The 26,029-nt window shown below is 45.5% G+C and overlaps 1 protein-coding gene across 2 annotated transcripts; it reads left to right on the top strand.

The window, feature by feature from the left end:
• The first annotated feature begins 1,183 nt into the window (after window positions 1-1,183).
• LOC146704821 (filamin-C-like) lies at window positions 1,184-25,236 on the top strand. 2 transcript variants are annotated; one of them, XM_085462216.1, is made up of 47 exons: window positions 1,184-1,973; window positions 4,253-4,501; window positions 6,004-6,101; window positions 7,277-7,427; window positions 7,866-7,984; window positions 9,453-9,530; window positions 9,640-9,802; window positions 9,891-10,091; window positions 10,256-10,372; window positions 11,037-11,174; window positions 11,340-11,466; window positions 11,568-11,704; window positions 11,810-12,003; window positions 12,093-12,206; window positions 12,306-12,449; window positions 12,630-12,753; window positions 13,027-13,187; window positions 13,280-13,370; window positions 13,498-13,667; window positions 13,793-13,910; window positions 13,997-14,259; window positions 14,356-14,953; window positions 15,121-15,294; window positions 16,079-16,241; window positions 16,399-16,727; window positions 16,821-16,944; window positions 17,112-17,268; window positions 17,348-17,537; window positions 17,634-17,657; window positions 17,770-18,011; window positions 18,114-18,213; window positions 18,307-18,447; window positions 18,572-18,700; window positions 18,794-18,967; window positions 19,088-19,252; window positions 19,392-19,595; window positions 19,677-19,829; window positions 19,922-20,044; window positions 20,165-20,413; window positions 20,518-20,787; window positions 20,892-21,029; window positions 21,214-21,329; window positions 22,177-22,309; window positions 22,432-22,608; window positions 22,717-22,935; window positions 23,412-23,633; window positions 24,563-25,236. In XM_085462216.1, the coding sequence occupies exons 1-47, from the start codon at window positions 1,598-1,600 to the stop codon at window positions 24,748-24,750; spliced, it is 8,235 nt and encodes a 2,744-aa protein (XP_085318342.1). In that variant the 5' UTR covers window positions 1,184-1,597; the 3' UTR covers window positions 24,751-25,236. The 2 variants fall into 2 exon arrangements, with proteins under 2 accessions (XP_085318342.1, XP_085318343.1); XM_085462217.1 differs by lacking the exon at window positions 10,256-10,372.
• Window positions 25,237-26,029: the final 793 nt, after the last annotated feature.

Below are 26,029 nucleotides of genomic sequence, written 5' to 3'. Positions count from 1 at the left end.
CACTCCAGTATCTCAGGGACACCTTGCTTCCATCATAAAGGGGAGAAATCCTCTGTTCAGAAAGAAACAAACTCACTTTGGTGTGCTTCGTGGTCAGCCCTGAGAGGTCCTGACAGGCTCTGACTCTTTCAGCTGCAGGAAAATGTCAAATTTACAGTAACTTCACAACATATGTCATTTATATGAAGCGCTGGAACACGTCGTTGTTGAGTGGAACAACAGTGTTAAAAGGTATCTTACTAGCAGGTGGGAGATCACCATGGGCACCCCGTGCTGTGTCCATACTGAGTATCTTGTAAATGCCATCTGCATGTGTCACAGTTATACTTACCTCCCACTACTTCATCAAGGCTGGTGCTGGCATCTGGTGTCACTGCCATGTCAGTGCTGAGTCACAGCACCACCACAATCCTTGAAGCCGCTGCAAGCCTGGTGTTTATTCTGACCTACTCATTTAGAATACAGATAATCAATTTTTCAGTGAGCTGATGCTGTCCACACACACACTCCCACTCTCTCTCTCACAAACACACTGTTCATCAGGTGCTGATATCGTGCTGTCACTGATCAGAGCTGGAGATGAAACTCTACTCATGTAGCTGGATAACCTTGACCCACAAAGGGGTTGGCTTTTAAAATTTGAAATTTGAAAGCTGAGAGAGACAATAACTCAAAACCATCATCTCACGAGCTTTTCTGAGCTTTGCTTGCCTGCACACAGATGTATTTCACTCAGTGGTGGCAGATAGCAGTCAACCCCACGTAATGCAGCGACTTCATCTTCACCTCTGTGACCTCATCCTTTAAGATGTTTTGTCCCAGGCCACAATGAGGGACTTTCAGGATGTAAAGCCCTACTTTTCTGTATTTCTTAGAAAAAAAAAGAGCCATTGAGACACTCAGGGCACGTTTCATTTTCTTTTCTTAGTTCAGTGGTTCAGCCACTTGGACCCCGAGCTGCATAACACATTCACAACAATCGGCAAGCCCCAGCCGTCCCCCCCTCAACAGCCCAAATAGGAGCGCCTAAAAATAAGCAGCATGCCACAACTGTTGCGCTGCCTAATGTCTGACCAATCACTGGCCCATCTTCCCCGTAAACCGACTCCCGTTATCCGCGTGGATTAGCAAATAGACTATGATCACAGACGCTGGGTGACGTGGCCCGGGGGGTCCTTTATAAACCCATCTCTCTCCTCACCCGACTTTCAAGTTAAAACAGAGGGAACTCTTAACGGTGCTGTTCCAGCTCACCTGCCACGAAACTTGAAAAAGCGACATTTTTTCCCCCCGTGGGCCATATTAAAAGGGACGACTTATCAGGAGGGTGCCAATTAAAAAACAAAACAGACGACCAGCTGTCTTGCACGTTGTGATTCGGATCATTTAATCCATCACTGACACCAGAGGCTTCTTCGCACGTACATCCGAAAAATCTCTAAGCTGCTTTTTTTTGTGTGTGTAACTCATCCGAGTTTGAACTTTCCTCCGCGAGAGCGCGCTTGCCACCGAGCCGCTAAAGTTTTTTTCTTTTTTTGCGCACAATTCAACACACAAGTGTCACCGAGGTATAAAAGTGGACGCGGAAAAAGCCATCATGATGAGCACCAACTACGGCGACGACCAGCTGCCCCCGCAGTACTACCAGGCCACTGATTTCGGGGAAGAGGAGGAGGACGAGATGCCCGCCACGGAGAAGGACTTGGCCGAGGACGCGCCGTGGAAGAAGATCCAGCAGAACACCTTCACCAGGTGGTGCAACGAGCACCTCAAGTGCGTTAACAAGACCGTCACCGACTTGCAGAAGGATTTTAGTGATGGGCTGAAGCTCATTTCGCTCTTGGAAGTTTTGAGCCAGAAGAAAATGTACAGAAAGCACCACAACAGACCCAACTTCCGTCAGATGAAACTGGAAAATGTTTCTGTGGCACTAGAGTTCCTGGACAGAGAGCATATCAAACTGGTCTCAATAGGTAAGCCAGCCTTGGGCTCTATTAGCTGTTTGGAAAGTTCACTGTTGTCCTAAAACCCTAACAGGCCACTATTACTTAGGAACAAGTTATGAAAAAGAAATTTATGTCGCCTAGATCCTAAAACATACAGAGGACCATGGCAAACACACTCTATTTTGGTATGTTATCAGGCCAGGTGTCAGTCAGCAATAACATGGCTTTTGCAGGCCCCTTGAAGGCAGTGCTGAGAGAGGTCACCAGCTCACTGGAAAATTATTGTGGAGGTGCCACTGAGGTCATTAACTTGTGCCAGGGCCAAAACCCGGCGCCTCAACACTGTTACTTTTGCTTACTCGCACTGCAGCAGTGTGGTAAATTACGGGCTGGAAATTCAGTAGGACTGCGCTAATGAGAATGACACACTTCATACATGCGGACAGCAGCTACACACACGGACACACAGGCAGCTGTCTCCGTCAGGTCAAGGTTCAGAAAGAACTCACAGAGGCTCTCTACTGATAGCCAATTTCTATCCAGAGCCATCAGCAACGTATGTGAGGTGAGGATTAACTGTGGTGGGATTTGAGGATCAGACAGTGCTGCAGAGAGCTGAAGGTACAATAAATTGTTGTGGATTTGTGGATGTTTTTGTCACGTCGACAGGGTCATAATAGAAAGACTTTTCTCCAGCAGAGTGAACAGAAAGCCACCTCTTAAAGATATTTAACAAGCAGGGAGGAGAATTTTAGGTCTAAATGAAAACTAAGATGACATATGGCTTCACCATACTGACAGTAGACAACCCTGTGTTTTATAAATGAGAGTATTTATTACATTTCTGTGCTCTGGTGTCTAATGATCCTTGCCACACACTTGAGTGAAATTCCTGGCATATCTGAAGCTTTGGCCGTTGGACTGTGAAGGCCACAGCGTGTCCAAATGAAAGAGCACTACGGGTGTGCGCGATGACACCGGGGGAAAACACTCATCTCTCAAATCACAGGAGTTCTGTTCATCACAGGGAAGAACAGGCCGCAATCACAGGCATTACCTCAAAGTCTAGCAGAGTACATGTCCTGAATATTGTGTCTAGGAGTTAATATGGTGGTGTGTGTCTGGCACAGTTGTCGCAGCTGTACAGACACACTTTAGGTCAGACTGCTTTGACAGAAACAGGGCGTGATAATAACAGCCCTGGCATTTTGCTTCCTAGCACCATCTCCCTTCATGCAGCGCTATGGGGTTACTGCAGCCGTCTCGAGATAATGTCTCAGCCTCATTACAGTGACCCAGAGACACAAAGAAAAATATAAAATAACATAAAAAAACAAATCACCTCGGGCTTAGATGCTCATGTGTCACCATGTGTAACTAGATGCCATTTGATGGCTGTCTCTTTGACCACGCTGGTGCCGGACACAGCGGGATCAAAACCACACTGTGCCACATTGTGCCACCTGCTTCTGTCAGTCAGACAGCGACACATCAAACACTGCCTTCTGACAGGGGGGGGGAGAGGGGGGTCGGGGGGTGCAGATCTATGAAAAGTTAGAAGAGTCTCAATAAAACGCTCTTGTGATAAACAACTGGCATCAGAGGCGCCTCGTTATTAAAGCCTCGGTGAATTAAGTGGGGTGTATCAAATGAGATTAGTCGATTACACATTAAAGTCCTGCCTCTCGTCGGAGGTTATTTGGCTTAAATGGCTGAAGTTCGAAAATTAGAGTGGATGTTATCGGGAGCTATTTGACAAACTTTCCCGTCATGAACTTCAGGAAATGAGCCGCACGCTAACTGTCAATGAATCTAATCTCCATCTATTTGATTTATCGCACTCTCGCGCAACAAGTTCAGGAGGTAATTGAAATCCAAGTGGTATTTATGCAGAGAGGGATCCGTTTCCACATATCCTCAGCTGTCACTATCTTCAGACTACCATTGTGACTGGATGACAGATTGTCAGGGGTCCTCAGCCAGACAGCTGTCTGAGAGAAAGGGACTTGGGGGGTGGGGTGAGTGGTGGGGGACAGGGAAGAGCATTAGATTCTTGTCTTCTCAGCAGTCAATCATCATTGTTTATATTTTTACCCAAAATAGCCTGGTCAACTCTGCAGAATGCCAGGGGAGCACTATTTGATAGATTACACTTATGCTTACATCTTACTATCCTAAAATCTATCTAGTATCTTATCAGGATGGCCCATAAGCATGAAAACAGAGATTGAAAGTTTATCGTGTTGATTTTTTTTAGCAAGTTCTAAATCCTCATGAACTCCGCTGTCACTGTTGTCCAACTACAGATAGCAAAGCCATTGTGGATGGGAATCTAAAGCTGATCCTGGGTCTTATCTGGACTCTCATCCTCCACTACTCCATCTCCATGCCCATGTGGGATGACGAGGACGACGAGGAGGCCAAAAAGCTGACCCCGAAGCAGCGCTTGTTGGGCTGGATACAGAACAAGGTGCCTCAGCTGCCAATCAACAATTTCAACCGTGACTGGCGGGATGGCAAAGCCCTGGGAGCTCTGGTTGACAACTGTGCCCCTGGTAAGAAGCTTGTAGTGGCATCGACTGACTCTACAGGTCAGGTCGTGCAAGCGCTGAGTCAGAATATGCACAGCGTCTGTTGACAGGCTTGTTGCGTGGCAGTTTTTCTTAGTGGAATTTGAGGTCGGGCATGTGCCCATTTGAAACGCTATCACTTCCTCAGGAGAATTCGTCTCCTCATTTAGAAATCGGGGCCTGGTTTCTCTTACTCTTTCTCTGTCTAACACTCACACACACACACACACAAACACGCATCTCGTTTCAGATTCAGACGTCAGCCAGTGTAATCTGTCTCTGGAGAACAGGTAGTGTCATGGGGTTGCAGAGAGGTTGCTGATGACCGGAGGATGTCCCCGCCAGCTGTCCCACAGTCACTGAAGCCTTCAACCTCACTGTATCAGGCCCTGAGGCCCAGGCCCAGCTTTAGTGTTTATAGCTTTGCTGCTACACAACACCCCCAAATTTGGGCATCATTCCTCCTCTTCTGTCAAGGGGGATGCTTGGCCCTGCATCAAAATGCAGAATAATCTGTCACAGGGAGGTGCCTAAGCCACAGATCCAAAGACCACAAGGCCGCAGTGTGAATCTCTGCCAGTTAAGGCTTCTGTGTCCAGCAATGAACACTAGAGAACCCACTTCTAGCTGTGCTTTACAGAGCGAAAGGTGGAGGAGTAGCAAGAGAAGTGTACAACACCATGTTTAACTGTGTTTACATGAGCCATTGATCTGGGGAGACGCATCTTTCAAACACTGTGCTGCAACACTGACCATACAAGGTCCTGTCAGCGAAATACAGCAGGGTAGCTGATGAAACTAGCTCTGTTCTGAAAAACCAAAACACAGAGGCTCTGCTTCCACTTCACGTCCCAAAGTACAAGGAGCTGGTTCATTAGTTACCTTGACCTTGACCTTGAACAACAGGATATCCTGTTTGACATGCAGTTAGCTACAGTTTCTGTTACTGTCCAGTTTTCATACAACTAAAGCATAGATGCTCTTTTCTCCTTTGGTGTTAAAATGGCCTTTACGGCATGGCTTAAAAGCATCAAGCGTAGCATGGTGGCAGGAACTCCCTGACATCTCTCACGTGACATTTTTATAAAGGTTTATTTTGCGTTGTGCTGAAAAAAACTTGCTTTTAGACACATGTAAACTCAACCCTGTTAATACAATAGTTCTTTGTCCATACTAATTGGATAATGGTATTCTGTGGTGTGCCTGCGTGGGCCTTTTGAGTGAGTGGCCACTCCATTGCCAACACTAATCCAATTTAGGCATTAGCGGCACAGAGCAGGCTAGCCACTGCGTCTGTCGAAGCTGTTTCTTTTGAACAGTCCTGAGAGATTGTAGAGCAGAAGTGCGGGTAAGGTCAGTCGCTGTTGTAGTTAGAGGTGTTGGAGAGATAGTAGTGACAACCCAAATGGCCCTATTATACCATGTGCAGTTTAACACCGCCTACGTCAGTCATTCCAGAGCTAAATTGCCTTTTTGCGTCCTGTCAGGTTTGTGTCCGGATTGGGCAGACTGGGACCCAAACAAGCCTGTGCAGAATGCCAGAGAAGCCATGCAACAGGCTGATGACTGGCTGGGTGTGCCACAGGTAAGATGCATGATAGACGCCAGTAACAAACTGCCTTTGAGTGTACTGCAGCTCAGCTGGGTGGGGCTGATCTCATGAAACAATGCAACATGAAAAGCAAGAGTGTTTCTTCAGTTTTCTGATTGGCAACTTAGCTATACTCATGGGACATAGGTTCAGAGAGAACAAACCAACTACTGGCAGATTAAACCGAAGCCTAATTTGCAAATGCAAATAGATCTCATACACATGGAAGGCAACACTGAAGTGGGGGGAAAAACAACAGAACTATAAAGAGACCAAAGTTTTTTCCAGGGAGATTATGCTGGAGGATGCCATGAAATATTTATTACCCAGCTCAGGTCTAATATTTCCATTTAGTTTATTGTAGCTCTTAGTAAGTGAGTGTGTAGGAGTTTCATTTTGTGAATTTGTGGAGGTGTGAGATTTCTTAACACCTTCCGAGCCAGCCTCTGAAACTGAGGTGTAAATATGCCTGCGTTCATCAGAATAACAATGTGAAGTGTGCGATATTTTCAGTCCCGTCTGTAAGACCCAGTCTCCGTATTGAAATGTGCACCGTGCGCGTTGTTTACTTGTTTGTCTAAGGCACAGGGTTAGTTACTCTCCATGAGGCTTAGCATTGGTGAGATAGCCAGAGGCTGTATGTCATGGCGTTGCAGGGCTGGGGGCTGGATTCCATTGTGGTGTTGTTAAGGAGATGTGGGAGAGGTCTGGCTCAGAATAAATCCCCCCCTTGCTGGCTTATTGAGGGCAACAATCCTTAACCCTGCTGTCCTGAGGTTAAATATAACCAGTGTGGCGCAGGGCTTTGTGCCAGTGTGTGATAGACAGGCAAACAAGTGCTAAAGGGGTGGAGAGGAGCAGGGGTGAAGGGAATAAATAAGTTTTAATCCTCATTAAATCCCACTGCACTATACTTAATAAGGCAAATGTGTATAAAGAGTAACCCAAAACCCTTGTTGCAAAAAAGACAGTATGTTTAATTAAGACATAAATAAAGCCGTGCTGTCTTTTTATGGTCACACCTGTCATCGTGGTCTTTGCTTAAAAGCGAAACCGTGTCGTCTGTAATTGAAAACAGTTTTTTAATGAACACCTAATTTTTCCCACAGAAAAGGTCAGCCAGTTTGTGTGACTAACCGCTTTAACGCTGGCCGATTTCTACGCTTCAGGTGATTGCCCCCGAGGAAATTGTCGACCCAGATGTGGACGAGCACTCGGTGATGACCTACCTGTCTCAGTTCCCTAAGGCAAAACTGAAGCCTGGAGCTCCTCTCAAGTCCAGACAGCTTTTTCCAAACAAGGCCAAAGCCTATGGACCAGGTGGGCATCCCAACATGAATGAATGAACAGCTCACAACAGTTCGTACAAGTACTATGACATGAATAATGAATGTTCACCTTCTCAGTCTTGAAAACAGTGATGCTAGGTACTGTTACTGTATAGATAATTTAGCAGTAACACAAGTGTGTTCCCTCAGGGAAACCCTTTAATACTTCTTTTTTGGTGGTGCATCACTTTGTTGCATTTGGTTGTCTGTAAGTGTTGCATTGCCCCAAGCTTTTGTGAAAGAAACTCATATTTTATCCGATTGCATTAAAAAATTTATTTTCTGTACTCTCACTGCATTTGCCTGCCTTGCACAGCAATGTAAGCTCAATGCTTTATATTAATTGGATAATTGTAATCTAGAGGGGCCTATTTGTTTGCTCTGATGAGAAAGAAAAAACATGCCTCGTGTTTCTATATTTATATCACAGGCATTGAGCCTCATGGAAACAAGGTACTGCAACCAGCTGTGTTCACTGTGGAAACTCTGGAAGCTGGCAGTGGTGAAGTCCTGGTCTACGTGGAGGATCCAGAGGGACACAAAGAGGAGGCGAGTCATACATGATACCCAAGGGTTGTTTGGCAAGCTCGTCAAGCTCAGAGCCCCAAATTCAAAATTTGATTAAAGGGCTGGAAAGATAGTTGGCATGCCCCCTTCATCATCCCTCCAGGAGGTATTTGAAGAGTCAGTGATAAAGCAGGCTCTGAAAATTACTAAGGACAAAAATCACATCCTTCATAACGAGTATGAGATGATGCCCTCAGGAAAAAGGTACAGGGTACCAAACTGTAGGTTTACATTTTCTTTAGTGCCATTATCAGTCAAATTATTGAATTATTAACCCTAATGCTAAATTTAGACCTCACTTTGTCAGCCCAGAAATGACCTAATCCAGGTGACACTGGGGCATTGGTTTGAAACCAAAAAAATGGGTGTTGTGTATGACTACTGCTGCGTCTCATCATAATGGACCAAAACAAAAGCTGCATCCCAGCAGAAAAACATAGATGGGAAATATTTTTAGTTTTCCGTGGAAGTTCTGTCACTTCTGTGAGATTTTTTCTACTGCTTGTCTGTATACAACTGTCAACATGCCAAAGCAAATTAGGAACGATGTTCCTGGTGTAGTTAGGTGAAACTGTCAAATGGAATAACACACGACAGCCAGTATTATACACACGTACGTGGAAATCACTAACAAGCATTAGCAGCAGGCAGTAAGCGTGATTAATCAAGGAGAAGTGTAAAGCCTGTCATGCCTCTCAGTTCTGGAAAGGCAAGATTTTCTAACTCTGTAGATGCCTAATCTGACTATAGACTGTATATAAAAGATGGGTGTAGCTACAGTGACTTCACCCATATCCTGTCCTGTCCTTGTCCCGTCTCCCTTCCCTCACTCCAGCCAGTGTCGCTAAGGGCTTGCTCATAGAGGGTTGTCTGAATGTTGAGGTTTCCACCTTACAATATAAAGCACTTTAAGGAAACTGTTGTGGTGTATATAAAATTGAACTGAATTGAATATGGACTCATAGCAGACAGAACAGTAGGTCGTAGGGGCAGGGAAAAATATTTTGTCTGGCAACTTTGTGTCGATAAAAAACTCGATATTTTATCAAATACATTTAAGTTCCCTGGAAATACAGTGAGCAAGAGGGCTCATCTCATACACCACCATCCTGAGATGATGCGAGCTGAGTAAACTTACATTGAATCAGCTCGAATGCACACAACAAACACTGGACACACTTAGCTTTAACCGTTATCCTAATCATCCATTGCAAAATACTAATAACTGCAATATGCTGAGTACCGTGGGTTGTATGGGTATTCCCACCTCTAGTAATCAGAAAGAGCGCTGGTTGAAGGCAGACACATTGGTGTCACTTTTCAGAAATTGAAGATATGGCCAGCTTTTATATACAGTTTATGAATATTACATTGTGACCATTGCAACAACACAAAAAAATTGGCTCATCTTTGACTAAATGTCTCTCACTTTGACTTTTTTGTTCTTCAGGCAAAAGTAAAACCCAACAATGACAAAAACAGAACCTACACTGTCACCTATGTTCCTAAAGTTGAGGGAGTTCACAAGGTGAGAGCCCACTGGCAATATTTATTATGTGTTTTAACTATAAACACGGTCACGACAGGATAAAACGGACTCTGTATTCAATTTGTCTTGTTTTTTCCTTCAACATTAGGTGAAAGTGTTGTTTGCAGGCCAGGACATTGACAAGAGCCCGTACACAGTGAATGTGGCAAAAGCTTTAGGGGACCCGAGCAAAGTCCAGGCCAGGGGACCAGGTCTGGAGCCCACAGGCAATGTGGCAAACAAACCCACATACTTTGACATCTACACAGCTGGTAAGCATGAAAAAAACACCCACTGCTTACTGAAATCATATAGAAAACAACAGTCCTCCAATAATCAATGGTTTTCTGGCAAACGTAGGTGCTGGTAATGGCGATGTCAGTGTGGTCATCGTCGATCCTCAAGGCAAAAAGGACACGGTGGAGCTCATCCTGGAAAACAAAGGGGACAGTGTTTTCCGTTGCACCTATCGTCCTGTTCTGGAGGGCCCTCACAAGATTCATGTGCTCTTCGCAGGCCAGGAGATCCCCAAGAGCCCTTTTACTGTCAACATCGCAGAGGGTGAGCCATCTGTCTGTGTTGTAAATTAGTGTCACACAAATCTGATTTCTTACCGTGCTGTAAGTGTCGCGGTGATCAATCCATCACAGTCTGCAGTCAACTTTATTTATCCTGGAAACAGCCACCCTGTAAAGTCCATAATCCTTCCTATTTGTCATTTCTAGCTCCAACTGTTGCTCCTCCCAAGGGAGCGCCACTGCCGATAACTCCTCAGTCAGTGCGCACCCCTCCTGGAGCGAAGGGTGCGACGGGGGCTCCTCCCCCAAAACCTGACCGTCCAAGTTAGTATTGTCTCATTGGAGGAGCTTGTGCCTCTTGCCTAGCCAGATTGACACAGTGCAATCCTGTGCGCCAGGCCCTGCAGATGCCCCTCTGTGCTTTCCTCTGAGTTTTTGGTGCCGTGGCTTTATGCCATGCTTGGTCGCCTGCTCTATCGTCCCGTGTCCTGAAGCTTGGTGGTTTAGTCATGTTCAGAGAGAAAGAGAGAGAGAGAGAGAGAGAGAGAGAGGAAATGCAGTGTTGTACACATAGTTTGCAGTTTTTCCCAGTTAGAATTTCAGCCACTTCCTGCCTGTCTTTGCTCCTCTCTCTTAAAATATCTGTGCTTGTGCTGTCGACATGTTTGTTTTCATCATGGCTGCATTTGCCTCAGCCAATATTCCATTCAAAGCCTGCCCTCAACATTTCAGAGTGACTGACTGAAATGTTGCCGGATGCTTCCTTGATGCCCCGTAATGTGTCAATATTTTGTGCAGCACTGCACTGAAATTTGTGCTGCAGAAAGCATCATTCTCATTTACAGGTTCAGTCTGTCAACATTTGTGGAATCCCACTTCAACACTTCAATTGGAATTTGCTACTAACATTGCTGCAATCAGCTCTTGGCTACTCTGCTTTTTTTTGGCTGCTGAATATTTTTCTCACACTTGTTGTTATTCCTTTCAGCCATAAACCCAAACGCTTGCAGAGCTACTGGCAGAGGGCTTCAGCCTACAGGTGTGAGAGTAAAGGAGGTTGCAGACTTCAAAGTTTTCACCAAGGGAGCCGGCAGCGGTGCACTGAGCGTCTCAGTCAAAGGACCAAGTGAGTCAGACAGCTCTGTTCTCTGCATCACTCCTCCTCGTGCATTTTTAGAATGATTTCCTTTGTTTGGGCCCTTTGTCTGCATTCACATACGCGTATGATACGGCACTAAACAACAAAACGAAATGCATAAAATGCGTCTGAGCTGATATTATTCCTTTTCAGCTGGAGCAGAGGAGCAAGTGAAAGTGCGAGATGTGGGGAACGGCGTGTATGAGTGTGAATATTACCCCCTTAAACCTGGTAAATACACAATCACCATCACCTGGGGAGGCCAGCCCATCCCACGCAGGTAGGGTCCTATTGTTGCCTTCAGCGATTCATTAATAATGCGCGATCACATTTGTGCCAGGTAATATTGTGTATACTTCTTTTTCTTCTTGTGTGCCGCAGCCCTTTCGAAGTTCAGGTGGGTGCGGAGGCAGGTTTTCAGAAGGTGAGGGCCTGGGGTCCTGGTCTGAAGACTGGCATGGTGGGAAAATCTGCTGACTTTGTGGTAGAGGCCATTGGCACTGAAGTTGGAACGCTGGGTAAGATGTGTGCAGGTTATGCAAGCTCTTATGAAAGAAAAGTAATACCATTCTTCAGTGCTTTAAATCTGAGCTTTATACGTGTGAATGCTTCATTTTTCTCAGGCTTCTCGATTGAAGGCCCATCACAAGCTAAAATTGAGTGTGATGATAAGGGCGATGGCTCCTGTGACGTACGCTACTGGCCCACCGAGCCCGGTGACTATGCTGTCCATGTCATTTGTGACGATGAAGACATCAAGGACAGCCCCTTCATGGCTCACATTCTGCCCGCAGCCAATGATGTTTTCCCTGAAAAGGTAATTCTAGCTGATATCACTTATAAACTGAGAAAGTACAAATCACATCGCCGAGATCTTCAACTGCATCCCAAATAATGTATTTCAAGGTGAAAGCTTATGGTCCAGGCCTGAAGCCGACTGGTGTCATTGTGAACAAACCGGCCGAATTCACTGTTGACGCCCGCATGGCTGGGAAGGGTCAACTCAAGATCTACGCACAGGTATGGCCTGGAATCCTTGTTTTGCATTCATAGGAGTGGGTCACTTATATTCATGTGGGGTGTACAAGCCAGACCTGACAAGATTTTGTATCCACTAAGGATGCTGAAGGCTCCACCATAGACATCAAGATCACTGACAGGGGAGATGGCACATTTCACTGTGTATACACTCCTGTCAAGCCCATTAAACACACCATCATCATCACCTGGGGCGAGGTCAATGTGCCCAGCAGCCCCTTCAGGGTAAGAGACTTGTAGATGTACACACACACACACACGCGCGCACACATGACTTTATACCGCTCTCGAAATTAAGTCTATTTAATAGGATGATACTTCACCAGATATAGACAAAATAAGAGGACTGCAGTGGTTGTACTTCAATCAATTGCATCTGCTTCAAGTACACTGTGAATTCATTAGGTGCTGGTTGGAGAGGGGTCTCATCCAGACAGAGTCAAGGTCTATGGGCCCGGAGTAGAGAAGACGGGGCTCAAGGCTAACGAGCCAACATATTTCACTGTGGACTGCAGTGAGGCTGGGCAAGGTGAGCCTGAACAAGGAGATGATGTGGGTGGTTACAAAAACACTCCTAAGTTTAGTCGACCCTAAAGAAACTAGTGCTGCACCATGCAAATGTAAAAAAAATGTAGAGCACAGAAAGAGAAGAATAAGTGAATCTGTGAAGCTGAATTTATTTGAAATGGATGACAGTATTTTATAAATAAGGCCAGAGGAGTTGAGTGACTGCTTCAATATATTCACATGCTCAACTTTTAAATAACCTTTGTGAACTGTGCTCATTGTTATGCACCGTTAGGGGACATCAGCATTGGAATAAAATGCGCCCCGGGGGTGGTTGGGCCTGCCGAGGCTGACATCGACTTTGACATCATCAAGAATGACAATGACACCTTCACTGTCAAGTACACTCCACCCGGTCCAGGCCGATATACCATCATGGTGCTGTTTGCAGATCAGGTAAGAAAACAGTTTTTGCCTGAGCTGAGGGGGCCGGGCCGTAAAATTATCAGTAGTTTTCATTTTCATTACTTGGTAATTGTATTCCCCAGGAAATTCCAGTAAGTCCGTTCAAAGTGAAAGTGGATCCTTCCCACGATGCTGGAAAGGTGAGAGCAGAAGGGCCTGGCCTCAACAAGACAGGTGAGCTTTCGTGACATCTACACTGTATAGGTATTTACATTCGCAACCACTTCCGTTACATTGCTTTAATGCTCTAGCTTTGATACAAAGTAATAGAACAATTTGACAAGACGCATGTGCGTTTCAGGTGTGGAGGTGGGCACTCCAACCCACTTCAATATCTACACAAAGGGAGCTGGCAAGGCCAAGCCTGAGGTGCATTTTGCTGCGTCAGGCCCAGGAGAGGCAGTTCGTGACTTTGAGATCATCGATAACCATGATTACTCCTACACTGTCAAGTACATGGCTCTTCAACAGGTACAGCGGACCTCTGCTCGATGTCCAGTTAGATTAGAAAAGGAATTATTCACAGTAGTGCCATGCATTATTAAATACTCATTCTTCTTCTGGTGTTTTTTTAAATTTTTTTATTTATTTTTTAGGGCAACATGACAATATCCGTGACTCACGGAGGAGATCCCATTCCCAAGAGCCCTTTCCACATCACAGTGTCGCCAGCTATGGATATTGGAAAAGTGAAAGTGGAGGGATTAGATACCAGTAAGTTATAACCCATCACACATCTATAGTCCAGTTAACTGTATAATTACATGTTTTATGTAAATTTATTGTGCTCTTTCATGCAGAAGTGGAGGTTGGAAAGGATCAGGAGTTCACAGTTAACACAAAGGACGCTGGTGGGCAGGGCAACGTAGGTGTGAAGATGACCTCGCCCTCTGGCCGACCAATCCCGTGCAAGCTGGAATCAGACAAAGCCAAAGGCGTTCACAGTGTGAAGTATATTCCCCCAGAAGAGGGGCAGTACAAGGTTGATGTCAGCTATGATGGGAACCCTGTGATGGGAAGCCCTTTTGGGGTTGAAGCAGTAATGCCTGCTGATCCATCAAAGGTAAAAGATCATGAAAATTGTATAGATTTCTGCACTATGTATGAAGACATGTTTCTCTACCATCTCCCGCAGACTAACTTGACTGTTGCATCACAGGTGCGAGCCTTCGGCCCAGGTCTGAAGGGAGGGGTTGTGGGTAAACCAGCTCCATTCACTATTGACACAAAAGGAGCTGGTGCAGGTGGGCTCGGCCTCACGGTGGAAGGTCCCTGCGAGGCAAAAATTGAGTGCCAAGACAACGGTGACGGCACATGCTCAGTCGCATACCTGCCCACTGAGCCCGGCGAGTACGCCATCAACATCCTGTTTGCAGAGCAGCACATTCCAGGCTCTCCCTTCAAAGCTGCAGTCCGCCCAGCCTTTGACCCCAGCAAGGTGACGGCTAGTGGGCCCGGTCTAGAGAGGGCCAAGGCGGGTGAACCAGCGACCTTTACTGTGGACTGTACCAGAGCAGGCGACGGCGAGCTCACTATCGAGATTGTGTCAGAGACTGGGGTTAAGGCGGAAGTGCACATCCAGAAAACGGCTGAAGGCACCTTTTCTGTCACATACATCCCACCCTTCCACGGCACACACACCATCACGATCAAGTACGGCGGAAACGTGATTCCCCACTTTCCAAAGGTCCTGCAGGTCGAGCCCTCTGTTGACACCACGGGTGTTCACGTCTACGGGCCTGGAGTGGAGCCCAGAGGTACACATGACAAAATCACCTCAAAATAAATCACTGCATTACATTATAGACATAAAGGTTTGTTTTATTGGTCGTTACCGCCTTAACATATATGCCAACTGCCCAGAAATAAGTATTAGTAAAGATATCTAATATCTCAGCACCTGAAGGCCTATTTTCTTCTCTAGGTGTTCTCAGAGAAGTCACAACCCACTTCATTGTGGATGCGCGCGCCCTCAACAAGGTTGGAGGAAATCACGTGAAGGTTGACATTATCAACCCCTCTGGCACCAATACAGACACCTACATTACTGACAAGGGAGACGGCACCTACAGAGTGGAATATACGGCGTTCGAGGATGGTAGGAGCAGTCATTATGTTAGATCATACATAAACTGTGGTGAAAAATGTCCAGATTTGACCCGATGCAGATAAATGGAGGATTTTACATGGACAGGGCATGTGAAAGAGTTCATACAGACAGAAAAAAATCGCTAACAGTTGCTTGCATTGGGCGCCATTTGGGAATAAAGCTAAAGAGATGGAAAAGAAAGAGCGAGTGAGAGAGAGAGGGGGGTATAAATACAGAATGATGCAGTGGTGCAATGATGTGAGGGGCAGAGAGCAGGGAAGCAGAGAGTCAGACAGGCTCTGTTTTATAAATAGTGCGCACAGAAGCTCTTAACCAGGTATGTATGTGTGCTGAAGGCTGCCTGCACACAGCAGTACAGCAGGGGAATGACAGGGGATATTAATAGAGACCTATAGCACAAAGCAAAGATATCACAGAGCACTTCTCTACCACCAGACATGCTCTAATATCACAGCAGTGTGGCTGGGAATCTGGTGTGTAGGCCTACTGAGAGGGCTCTGTCAGAAAAATGTTGTAACAGAATAATGAATAGGGAACAGATGTAACGCCTTGTACATTCACCCGAGCGTCTGCGCTTTTGATAGTGTCTTTTATAAATAAACAGATGTTTACCTACCTAAAAGGGAATTTGTCTGGCCCATAATTTAAGAAGCAGTAACAGAATATATATATATATATATATATATATATATATATATATTCTTGTGTTAAAAACAAGCAGACACAGAGGTTTGGCGTCAGACCTGTAAGTGATGTATTCGTTTGTGTGTAGGGATGCATCTGATTGAAGTGCTGTATAATGACGCGCCGGTGCCTAAGAGTCCCTTCAGAGTGTCTGTGGTGGAGGGATGTGATCCAACCCGGGTCCGTGCCTTTGGACCGGGTCTGGAGGGAGGAATAACCAACAAACCAAACTGTTTCACCGTGGAGACCAGGTACTGCTGAACCACATATAAGACAAAAGAATATAAAGAATATTTGCATGTTCTTTAAAATGTTTTTCTTTTTCTGTATTTTGTGGATAAAACACAGAGAGAGAGTATATTAGAACCCCAGTGTGAACATTTTTTAAATTGTCTGCTTCTGTCACAGGGGTGCTGGTACAGGAGGCTTGGGTCTGACCATCGAAGGAGCCTCAGAGGCAAAAATATCCTGCAAGGACAACAAAGATGGCAGCTGCAGTGTGGAGTATGTGCCCTTCACTCCTGGAGACTACGATGTGAATATTAACTACGGAGGTCACCCGATCCCCGGCAGTCCGTTCCGTGTGCCAGTTAAGGATCCCGTGGATCCCAGCAAAGTAAAGTGCTCAGGTCCAGGTCTGGGCGCTGGAGTGAGAGCCCATGTTCCTCAGACTTTCACTGTGGATTGCACCAAGGCTGGACAGGCCCCACTGGATGTCAAACTCTATGGCCCAACAGGTGTGAATGGGCTCTATTAATAAGAAAAACTGTCATTAATGCACCAAGTGAGTGACAAATAGCAGTAATTATGTGGCATGTCTTTATTTCTAGGGACCGTGGAGCCTGTTGGTGTGAAGAATAACGGTGATGGAACCCACACAGTTCACTACACTCCAGCCCAGGATGGCCCGTACACTGTAGCAGTCAAATATGCTGACCAGGAAGTCCCACACAGGTAGAGTCTGAGTATAAGAGTAATCCAGGCAATTTGTTTTGATGTCTTGTTTAAATCTCTGCTCTTTGTGTCTGGATTTAGAAGCGCTAAACACATTTTTGTGTCCCATTTCTACCTTTTTGTCACACTGAAAATGTAATTATATTTGCTACTGGCCTCGCCAACAGTCCATTCAAGGTAATGTCTCAGCCTGGGCACGACGCCAGTAAAGTACGTGCCAGTGGCCCTGGTCTCGATACCAAAGGTGTGCCCGCTAGCTTGCCTGTTGAGTTCACCATTGATGCTCGTGACGCTGGAGAGGGACTGCTCACTGTGCAGATTCTGGTAGGTTTTCCTTCCTATTACACAGTATTTTCTAAACAATAAGACACTATGTAAAATAACATGAAATGTCTGGTCACAGGACCCAGAGGGAAAGCCAAAGAATGCAACCATCCAGGACAACAGGGATGGCACATACACGGTCTCCTATGTGCCTGACTCTACTGGCCCCTACACTATCACCATTAAATATGGAGGAGATGAGATCCCTTACTCCCCATACCGTATCCAGTCTCTGCCCACAGGAGATGCCAGCAAATGTCGCGTCACAGGTAGGAAAATACTTATGATAAATAACAATATTATCAGCAATTTTAATTTAATGTTCATGTTTTTTTAACCATCATGCTCTTTTTTTATTTCCGCAGTTTCTATTGGAGGACACGGCGTGTGTGAGTATCCAAAGCTTTGCTTTTATATCTGCACTGCACTGCTGGAAGACTTTACAGGAATCAATGCAGCACATTTTACCACTTATCCTTCTTTCCTCTCTGTCCTTAACAGCAAGTCTGCAAAAGCTGCAGACCTCTGAGGATACAGTTATAACAGTGGATGCCAAGGCTGCTGGGAAAGGCAAGGTGACCTGCAAGGTTCTGACCCCACAGGGGATGGAGGTGGACATGGATGTGGTGGAAAACCACGATGGCACCTTTGACATTTACTATACAGCACCTGAACCTGGGAAATATGTAATTACCATCCGCTTTGGGGGACAAAACATCCCTAAAAGCCCCTTCCATGTGATGGTGAGTAAAGGATTATTCGCTAGCTGCCACAGTTCTGTGTGCTTTTAAACTGACATTCAGTCGAATGAAACCAACAGTTCATTTTTTCTTGCTCCTTGACAGGCCACAAATGAGCCAGTCGTTCCCCGGGATACTGTGGATCCTCTCTTCCGTCCCGTTAACTTTCTCGTCCCCTTCACACCACAGCAAGGCGAAATCACAGGTGTGACAAACACACACAAAAAGTCTGCACACACATGCCCACAAAATATCTTATTTTTTAGGTCACTGACATTTAACCGTCTTGCCTCTGCAGGTGAAGTGCGGATGCCTTCTGGCAAGACTGCTCGCCCACACATCACTGACAATAAGGATGGCACAATCACTATTAAGTACCAGCCCACGGAGAAAGGCCTGCACGAAATGGACATCAAATATGATGGAAACCACATACCAGGTCAGCAGCACACCATGTTGGATGGATGGATCGGAATTTAGTGCTATTGATTAATTTTGCTCCAGATTTAAAAATATAAAATGCAGTATTAATCACTGGTTGCTGATGGTTATGCACTCTTTAGGAAGCCCTCTGCAGTTCTTTGTGGATGCAGTGAACAGTGGAGTGGTGACTGCTTATGGCCCAGGTCTGAGTTATGGCATGGTCAACAAGGCTGCCACTTTCACAGTGGTCACGAAGAATGCAGGAGAAGGTAGCAGAACATACGCTTTTTTTTTAGTGATATTTATGAGACAACTGAAAAGAAAAAATACATAGCGGAAGTTTTTTTTTGTGTCCCTTTCAGGTGGTCTGTCGCTAGCAGTGGAGGGCCCCTCCAAGGCTGAGATCACCTGCAAGGACAACAAAGACGGCACCTGCACTGTGTCCTACCTGCCCACAGCACCTGGAGACTACAATATCATTGTCAAATTTGACAACAAGCACATTCCTGGCAGTCCCTTTACTGCCAAGATCACTGGTAAGGAAGTACATTATAATATGTATACACTATACACATAGATGTATATATTGAATCTTTAAACTATCACTTGCATTTATGGCTCGACAAAGATCTAAATCATCTCTTTTTTTAATTAAGGGGATGACTCCATAACCAGAACATCCCAGCTGAATGTCGGCACAGCGGCCGATGTGTCCCTAAAGATCGCAGAAACTGATCTGAGCTCTCTGACTGCCAGTATCAGAGCCCCATCTGGCAACGAAGAGCCGTGCCTACTTAAGAGACTGCCCAACAGACACCTCGGTGGGATATTAATTTTCCTGTTACACAAAGACTAAGAAGAGTAGAAGATTGATAAGATTCACCTGACGGATTTAGGCTTTTTTTCCCAGGTTGGTCGCATTGAATTTCTTTCCTCTGACCCTTCTTTTTATGCCCACAGGCATCTCTTTCACTCCTAAGGAGGTTGGTGAGCATGAAGTGAGCGTTAGGAAGAATGGCATGCATGTGGCCAACAGTCCTTTCAAAATCATGGTTGGCCAGTCAGAGATTGGTGAGGCCAGCAGGGTGAAGGCTTTCGGTAAAGGCCTGGTGGAGGCACACACTTTTGAAATGGCTGAATTCTTTGTGGATACTAGGAATGCAGGTATGCTTTTTAAATGGTACATGACACACAGACATAGTTTTACAAAAAAGAAGCAAATAAACAGTCAAATCTGTTGCCTAGGTTACGGAGGTCTGGCACTGTCAATTGAGGGTCCGAGCAAAGTGGACATCAACTGTGAAGATGTGGAGGATGGGACTTGCAGGGTGACCTACTGCCCAACAGAGCCTGGAAGTTACACTGTTAACATCAAGTTTGCAGAAAAGCACATCCCAGGTTAGAATCTTTTACTTTGGGAAAAAAAGAGGATATTTTTTTATCTTAAAATGAATTAAATCTGCATATGTGTGTGTGCGTGTTCTTTCCAGGAAGTCCTTTCACAGTGAAGGTGACCGGAGAGGGAAGGATCAAGGAGAGTATTACTAGGAAGAGACAGGCCTCATCCATTGCGTCAGTGGGAAGCACATGCGGTCTTAACCTTAAGATCCCAGGTGAGCACAGAAGCCAGTTAGAAATGGTTAGAGAGCAGAGGAACAACGGGGAGCGATTTTAAATAAATGAAGCTACGGTATTTTTACATTTATACTCTCACTGCTTCTTCCTTGCTCTAGGAAACTGGTTCCAGATGGTTTCAGCTCAGGAGAGGCTAACGAGGACATTCACTCGCAGCAGCCACACTTACACCCGCACCGAACGCACAGAGATCAGCAAAATCCGCGGTGGAGAGACCAAGAGGGAAGTACGAGTGGAGGAGAGCACTCAGGTGGGAGGAAGAGGAAGCCCATTCAGAGATGTTTTTGGAGACTTTCTAGGCAGAGAGAGTCTCAGCAGCTTCGCCGGCATCACTGCCAGACCTGAGGGTGAGTCTAGCTCTGAATCCAGCTTTAGCTGCCTGCTAAATCACCGATGTACTCTATGCCTATTATATATATCCTGGATTGTTTCTGATCTGACGTTTTACCAGGTGAGAGTGGTTCCCAGGCCATGACAGCTCAGGTGACCAGCCCCAGTGGGAAAACAGTGGACGCCGACATCGTGGATGGAGGCAGCAGCACCTACAGTGTGCGCTTCATCCCTCAGGAAATCGGACCCCACACAGTCAACGTCAAGTACAGAGGCCAGCACGTCCCCGGTAGCCCCTTCCAGTTCACCGTGGGTCCCATGGGGGAGGGTGGAGCACACAAGGTCCGCGCAGGCGGTCCCGGGCTGGAGAGAGGCGTTGCTGGAGCGCCTTGTGAGTTTCCTGTTTGTAAACAGCCATGCTGTTAACGGGAATGACTGTGTTTTGACATTCTTCTTCCTTAAGATTAACATTCTCCTTTACTTTATCATCTTTAGCTGAATTTAGTATCTGGACCAGAGAGGCAGGTGCTGGTGGCCTGTCCATTGCCGTGGAGGGGCCCAGCAAGGCTGAAATCTCATTTGAGGACAGAAAAGATGGTTCCTGCGGTGTCTCCTATATAGTGAAAGAACCAGGTAGAACTTCTATCACACACAGCCGTGGTATTTTCCTCATGCATGTTTTAGCAGTGCGACTCGTGTGTGTGTGTGTGTGTGTGTGTGTGTGTTTGTTTCTGAGCTGCTAAGCTTTTCAGTAATTCCTGTGAGCCTCCTCCACTTCATTTGATGGTGGAAGTAAATAACCTGTCTGCCTCCCCAGGTGACTACGAGGTGTCAATCAAGTTCAACAACGAGCACATCCCTGACAGCCCCTTCATCGTTCCGATTGCTACACTGTCAGACGAGGCCCGCAGGCTCACTGTCACAAGCCTTCAGGTTAGCTCTCGCACACATATGCACACTTCCACACACACATACGCAGCTGTCAATAGTCACATTAATTATTTGTCTCAGCAGCTATCACAGACAAAATAGATACGCAATCACAGAATATCAAGGTAGAATAGCAGATGGCATGTGACATAATGTGCGATTGGTTGCAGATCTTTCTAAAAGCACTTTGCCCTTGAAGTGTAATTGAATGCCAGCGCTGGAGCAGTACCCATGAATATAATACTGCGATGCTGGCCAGTGATGAAGGGCTGGATTAACTGTCCCTCTGTAATGTGGGGCATCACAAGCTGTGCTATGTGAGCACTCAGTTGCTCTGCTGTGATTGTGTTTCCGTCTGAGTGAAAGCAAGAAAGCAAATTGTGAGCTGAAGATAAAGATACCTCTGACAGCTCACGATATCGGTGTCAGTGGCAGACAGATGTTGTTTTATTTGCTTTCATAGTCTCCGTAACAGCTGCCAACGATGCTAAAACCATGTATTTTTAGTTAACTGAAATGCCACTTCAGAGCACTTTTTCTCGCACTAGAAAATGAAAAAGGCAGGTAAAGTGCAACAGCAGCATTTAAAATGTCACGCTATCTCTGTCTGCTAGGACCTCTTGTCCATCTGTGGGGCAAAAAACGCTAAACGCCTCGCTGTAGTCTTTGACCTTTTCTGCCTCTCACACGCAAATGCTCTATCTATTCTCGTTCAGGCATGATGAGTCACACACATTGTGTCCCTAAATGTGTGGGCCGCACGCACACACACACACACACACACACACACACACACACACACACACACACACACACATTTTGTGATCCTATTATTACCTGTCTTTTGCAGGAGAAAGACTTGAAGGTGAACCAAGAGGCATCTTTCATGGTGCAGCGCAACAGCGCCCGAGGTGTGGTTGATGCCAAAGTCCACACCCCCTCTGGCTCTTCTGAGGAATGCTATGTCACCGAGCTTGACAGCGGTATGCACCACCCTCAGCTTTTAGCATTAAGTAGGCTGCACAACAGAGATAACTCAGGTTTTTTCATTTCAACGCGTCATCTGTGAGCATAAGAGCAGAAATGTCTCCTCTTGTGTTTTTAGACAAGAGTGCAATCCGCTTCATTCCACGAGAGAACGGAGTTCACTCCATAGATGTCAAGTTCAATGGATGCCACATTCCTGGGAGCCCATTCAAAGTGCGAGTGGGAGATCCAGGGCTTATCGGAGACCCTGGCATGGTGACTGCACATGGCCCTGGACTGCAAGGGGGAACCACAGGTGCATTTCACTGCCATTCACCACCATGTGCTCCTGCTATTGTTAATATTCTTGCACAATTGCAACAAGGGGGAAGCCCTTCAAACATCTGCATCTTTCTTCTCACAGGTGTACCCTCAGAGTTTGTGGTCAAAACCTGTAACGCAGGCTCCGGCACTCTGTCGGTCAACATCGACGGGCCGTCCAAGGTCAAGATGGACTGTCGGGAGTGTCCTGAAGGCTATAAGATCACCTATACACCCATGGCACCCGGCAACTATCTCATCACCATCAAATACGGCGGGCCACAGCACATAGTGGGCAGCCCTTTCAAAGCCAAAATAACAGGTGTGCTTGACAGTATATATCTGCATGATAGGTCTTCGATTGAGAGATAAGTGCATCTCTGAAAAGTGCAGAAGTAATGAAAATGTCACGTCTTCCACGTGTGTGCTTCTCCGTGTTCATCTTAGATAAAAGCTGTTTTTCTCTTGCACTGCAGCAATATATTCCTGTCACTGGCTGACGGAAAAAAAACATTCCCATTTTTTTTTATTAGTGTTACGTAAAAATGCTTTCAAGTTTGAAAACAACTCCCAAGAGTCCCTGAAAGTTCACTTTATTTGAAAGTGGTATAAAATCTTTTCCAATTTGGGCTTCCTTGAATGTTTCCGTTGAGGAAAAACTCTCCCTATAAACAGCAGCTTTTCCTCCCTCATATCTTTGTCAATACCCAGTGTGTTATGTAATGTCTGGATTAAGCCATGATGGCTGGAGATAACTTTTTTTTTCTCTTTCTCTTTCTCTTTTTCTCTCTCCCGCAGGCCCGAGGCTTTCTGGGGGACACAGCCTCCACGAGACCTCCTCCGTCTTGGTCGAAACGGTTACCAAAACATCCAAAGTGGGTGGTGCTTACAGCTCCTCCTCTTCTACCACCTCATCCAAAATGACGTCAGATGCTAGCAAGGTGGTTTGTCGTGGAACAGGGCTGTCCAAGGCTTTGGTTGGGCAGAAAAACAATTTTACTGTCGACTGCAGCACAGCAGGTGAGGCGATAGAGATCGAACATATTTTGCGTGAATACAGAAAAAAAGCAGGATTTGAGCACTGGTATATACAGACACCAAAGTGAGGTTTATTAAATGATTCACACTGTAACCGTATGTTAACACGTAGTTTTAAGCTGCTATGACCTCAGTAATCTCAGGTTTTTTATGCAGTGAATGAGTGGGATCTGGATTTACATATTTCACAATATAAAAGTCCAAATTTAGTTTCAATTCCCCAAAACAGTTGCCTCAAGGTGTTTTATATTTTAAGGTGAAAACCCAACAATCAGGTCACCTGCCTATGAGCAAGCACTTGGTGACAGTGGGAAGGAAAAACTGCCTTTTAACAGGAAGAAACCTTCGGCAGAACCAGGCTCAGAGAGGGGCATCCATATGCTGTGACCGGCTGCTAGTGAAGGGAGGAAGAAAAGACAAAAGACAAACTGTGGAAGAGAGTCAGGGATTAATACATTAATAAATCATCATAAAAACCTAAAATTCTGATACAATCAAAGCTCTCTATATTTTTTTACACTACCTCCCTCACTTATTTCGGGCTCAACCAAATAATTTGTTAACATCATCATCATAGATGGCTGGTAAATGTTAAATTGCTCATTTTCTTTCGGCAGACAGCTGCAAACTTAGTGTAATATTCGAATATTTAATGCTACGCAAGAAACATAAAGTCTAATTTCCTGAAAAGAGTATAAAAATGTATAAAAAACACAAGACAATGTGATCACAGAGGTCATGATGAACTGCAGAAACGAGGAATATTTCTCTGTTACTTTGTCATTTTAGGAAACCTCTCTGACATCATACATTTTCTTTTCATTGGCTGAATAAAAGAATATTTAAACTTGCACAACCACCAGCTTTTGTAGACCACTATCATTAAATCTCCCTCTTGCCGCTCCATCCAGGTACCAACATGCTGATGGTGGGCGTGCACGGACCCCATGCTCCCTGTGAGGAGGTCTACGTCAAGCACATGGGCAACAAGCTCTATAACGTCACCTATACCGTGAAGGACAAGGGCAGTTACACCGTCATTGTTAAATGGGGCGACGATAACGTGCCAGGAAGCCCGTACAAAGTGGCTGTACCATAAAAACAACAGCAACAGTGACAAAAAGACTCCATCCCTTTTGACCCTCCACGCTTTCCTCCTCATGTGCATGCATCATTCAGTGCTTCATTTCCGGCACCGCTGTTTGCTCTTCAGCAGGGATCACAATCTACTAAACATGCCAGAAAACCTGCAAGGACATTTGCTTACAGAATTACTGATGGCAGAGAAGCTATTGTGCCAAATTATTGTTTAAACTTCAGATGATGTGTGCGTGTACACTCACAGGTATGCATCCACATTCAGACGGGTGTGGGGGCAGCACTGTGGTTCAGAAGTCCTTGAGCGACCCCCAAATGGCACAAGTACACGAATGTTAAACAGATGCTAGAGTAACAGTGTTTAGAGTGTGATACAGTATGGTTTTGTATGATTTAAGAATGACAAAATTGACTTTTTTTTGTTATATTAACCTTTTTTTTTTGGTAAGTCTTTGCAGACCTAATAAAGATTTAATTGCTAACTTTCCAGATGAAAATGATTTGGTTTATTTGATTTCACGCTGTGCTGGCAGATGCTTCGCGGGCTCTGCAAGAGGCATCTCTTACGTTTTACATTTCCATAGTTTCATCATGCAGCTATTTTCTGACCACTGCTGGTTCCTCTGTCTGAGCAGCTGTCAGGATTTTTCTTTTCGATCACCGCAGCTCTCAGCTGAGTAGCTGCCCTTTAGATATTTGAGAGCTGAAAACTTTCTTCCCGGCAAACTTCAGACTGTGCAACCAACATTTAAAATCGACTCTCCTAAAGGTCTTCATTTACCTTTAACTCGATATCACGATACAGTGTTGCGTCAAATAAATAATAAAGGGTTTCTCTTCGAGTTCACCTTGTTTGCATCCTGTACTTGTCCAGATGCAATCACAAGATGGCAGCATAGGCAAGCTCACATCTGTATTCATATCTCCAGAAAATACACCATAATGCAATCTCCATTGTTCCCAGTAAAGATTGACTACACCATGCTCAACACGAGGAAGCCCGCGGAGCGTAGAAAGCAGGGGGAAACGGCTTCTGTTGTTTGTGTAATTAATCCTGTTGGATCAGAGATGGAACACAAGTGGGTTCTGTTGTGGCGTCCTCATGGTGGGGCGCAAACCAACCAGCAAGGAGGGAGGTCTACCCTTTCGCTTGTGTGTATGTGTGTGTGTGTGCCTCTCCATGAATTGTGTGTGGTCTGTGGGCCTTGGTACGACAGTGAGTCAGCCAAGTAGCCTCCACACGGTGACACAGTTCACCTGAACCAATACCATTCTTCACA

Source organism: Copadichromis virginalis, linkage group LG7, assembly GCF_057382275.1.
Source record: "Copadichromis virginalis isolate Kocher_CV1m ecotype Utaka linkage group LG7, C_Virginalis_male_GT1.1, whole genome shotgun sequence".
Classification (NCBI taxonomy): Eukaryota; Metazoa; Chordata; class Actinopteri; order Cichliformes; family Cichlidae; genus Copadichromis; species Copadichromis virginalis.
This window is presented reverse-complemented; position numbering and strand designations above follow the sequence as displayed.

What these genes read in the sequence shown, in the direction of transcription:
- LOC146704821 (XM_085462216.1), top strand. Translation starts at nt 1,598, where the DNA reads ATGATGAGCACCAACTACGGCGACGACCAGCTGCCCCCGCAGTACTAC. An exon ending in CTGCAGTGAGGCTGGGCAAG is followed by an intron (nt 12,754 to 13,026) that starts GTGAGCCTGAAC and finishes ATGCACCGTTAG; the next exon opens with GGGACATCAGCATTGGAATA. An exon ending in CAAACTCTATGGCCCAACAG is followed by an intron (nt 16,728 to 16,820) that starts GTGTGAATGGGC and finishes CTTTATTTCTAG; the next exon opens with GGACCGTGGAGCCTGTTGGT.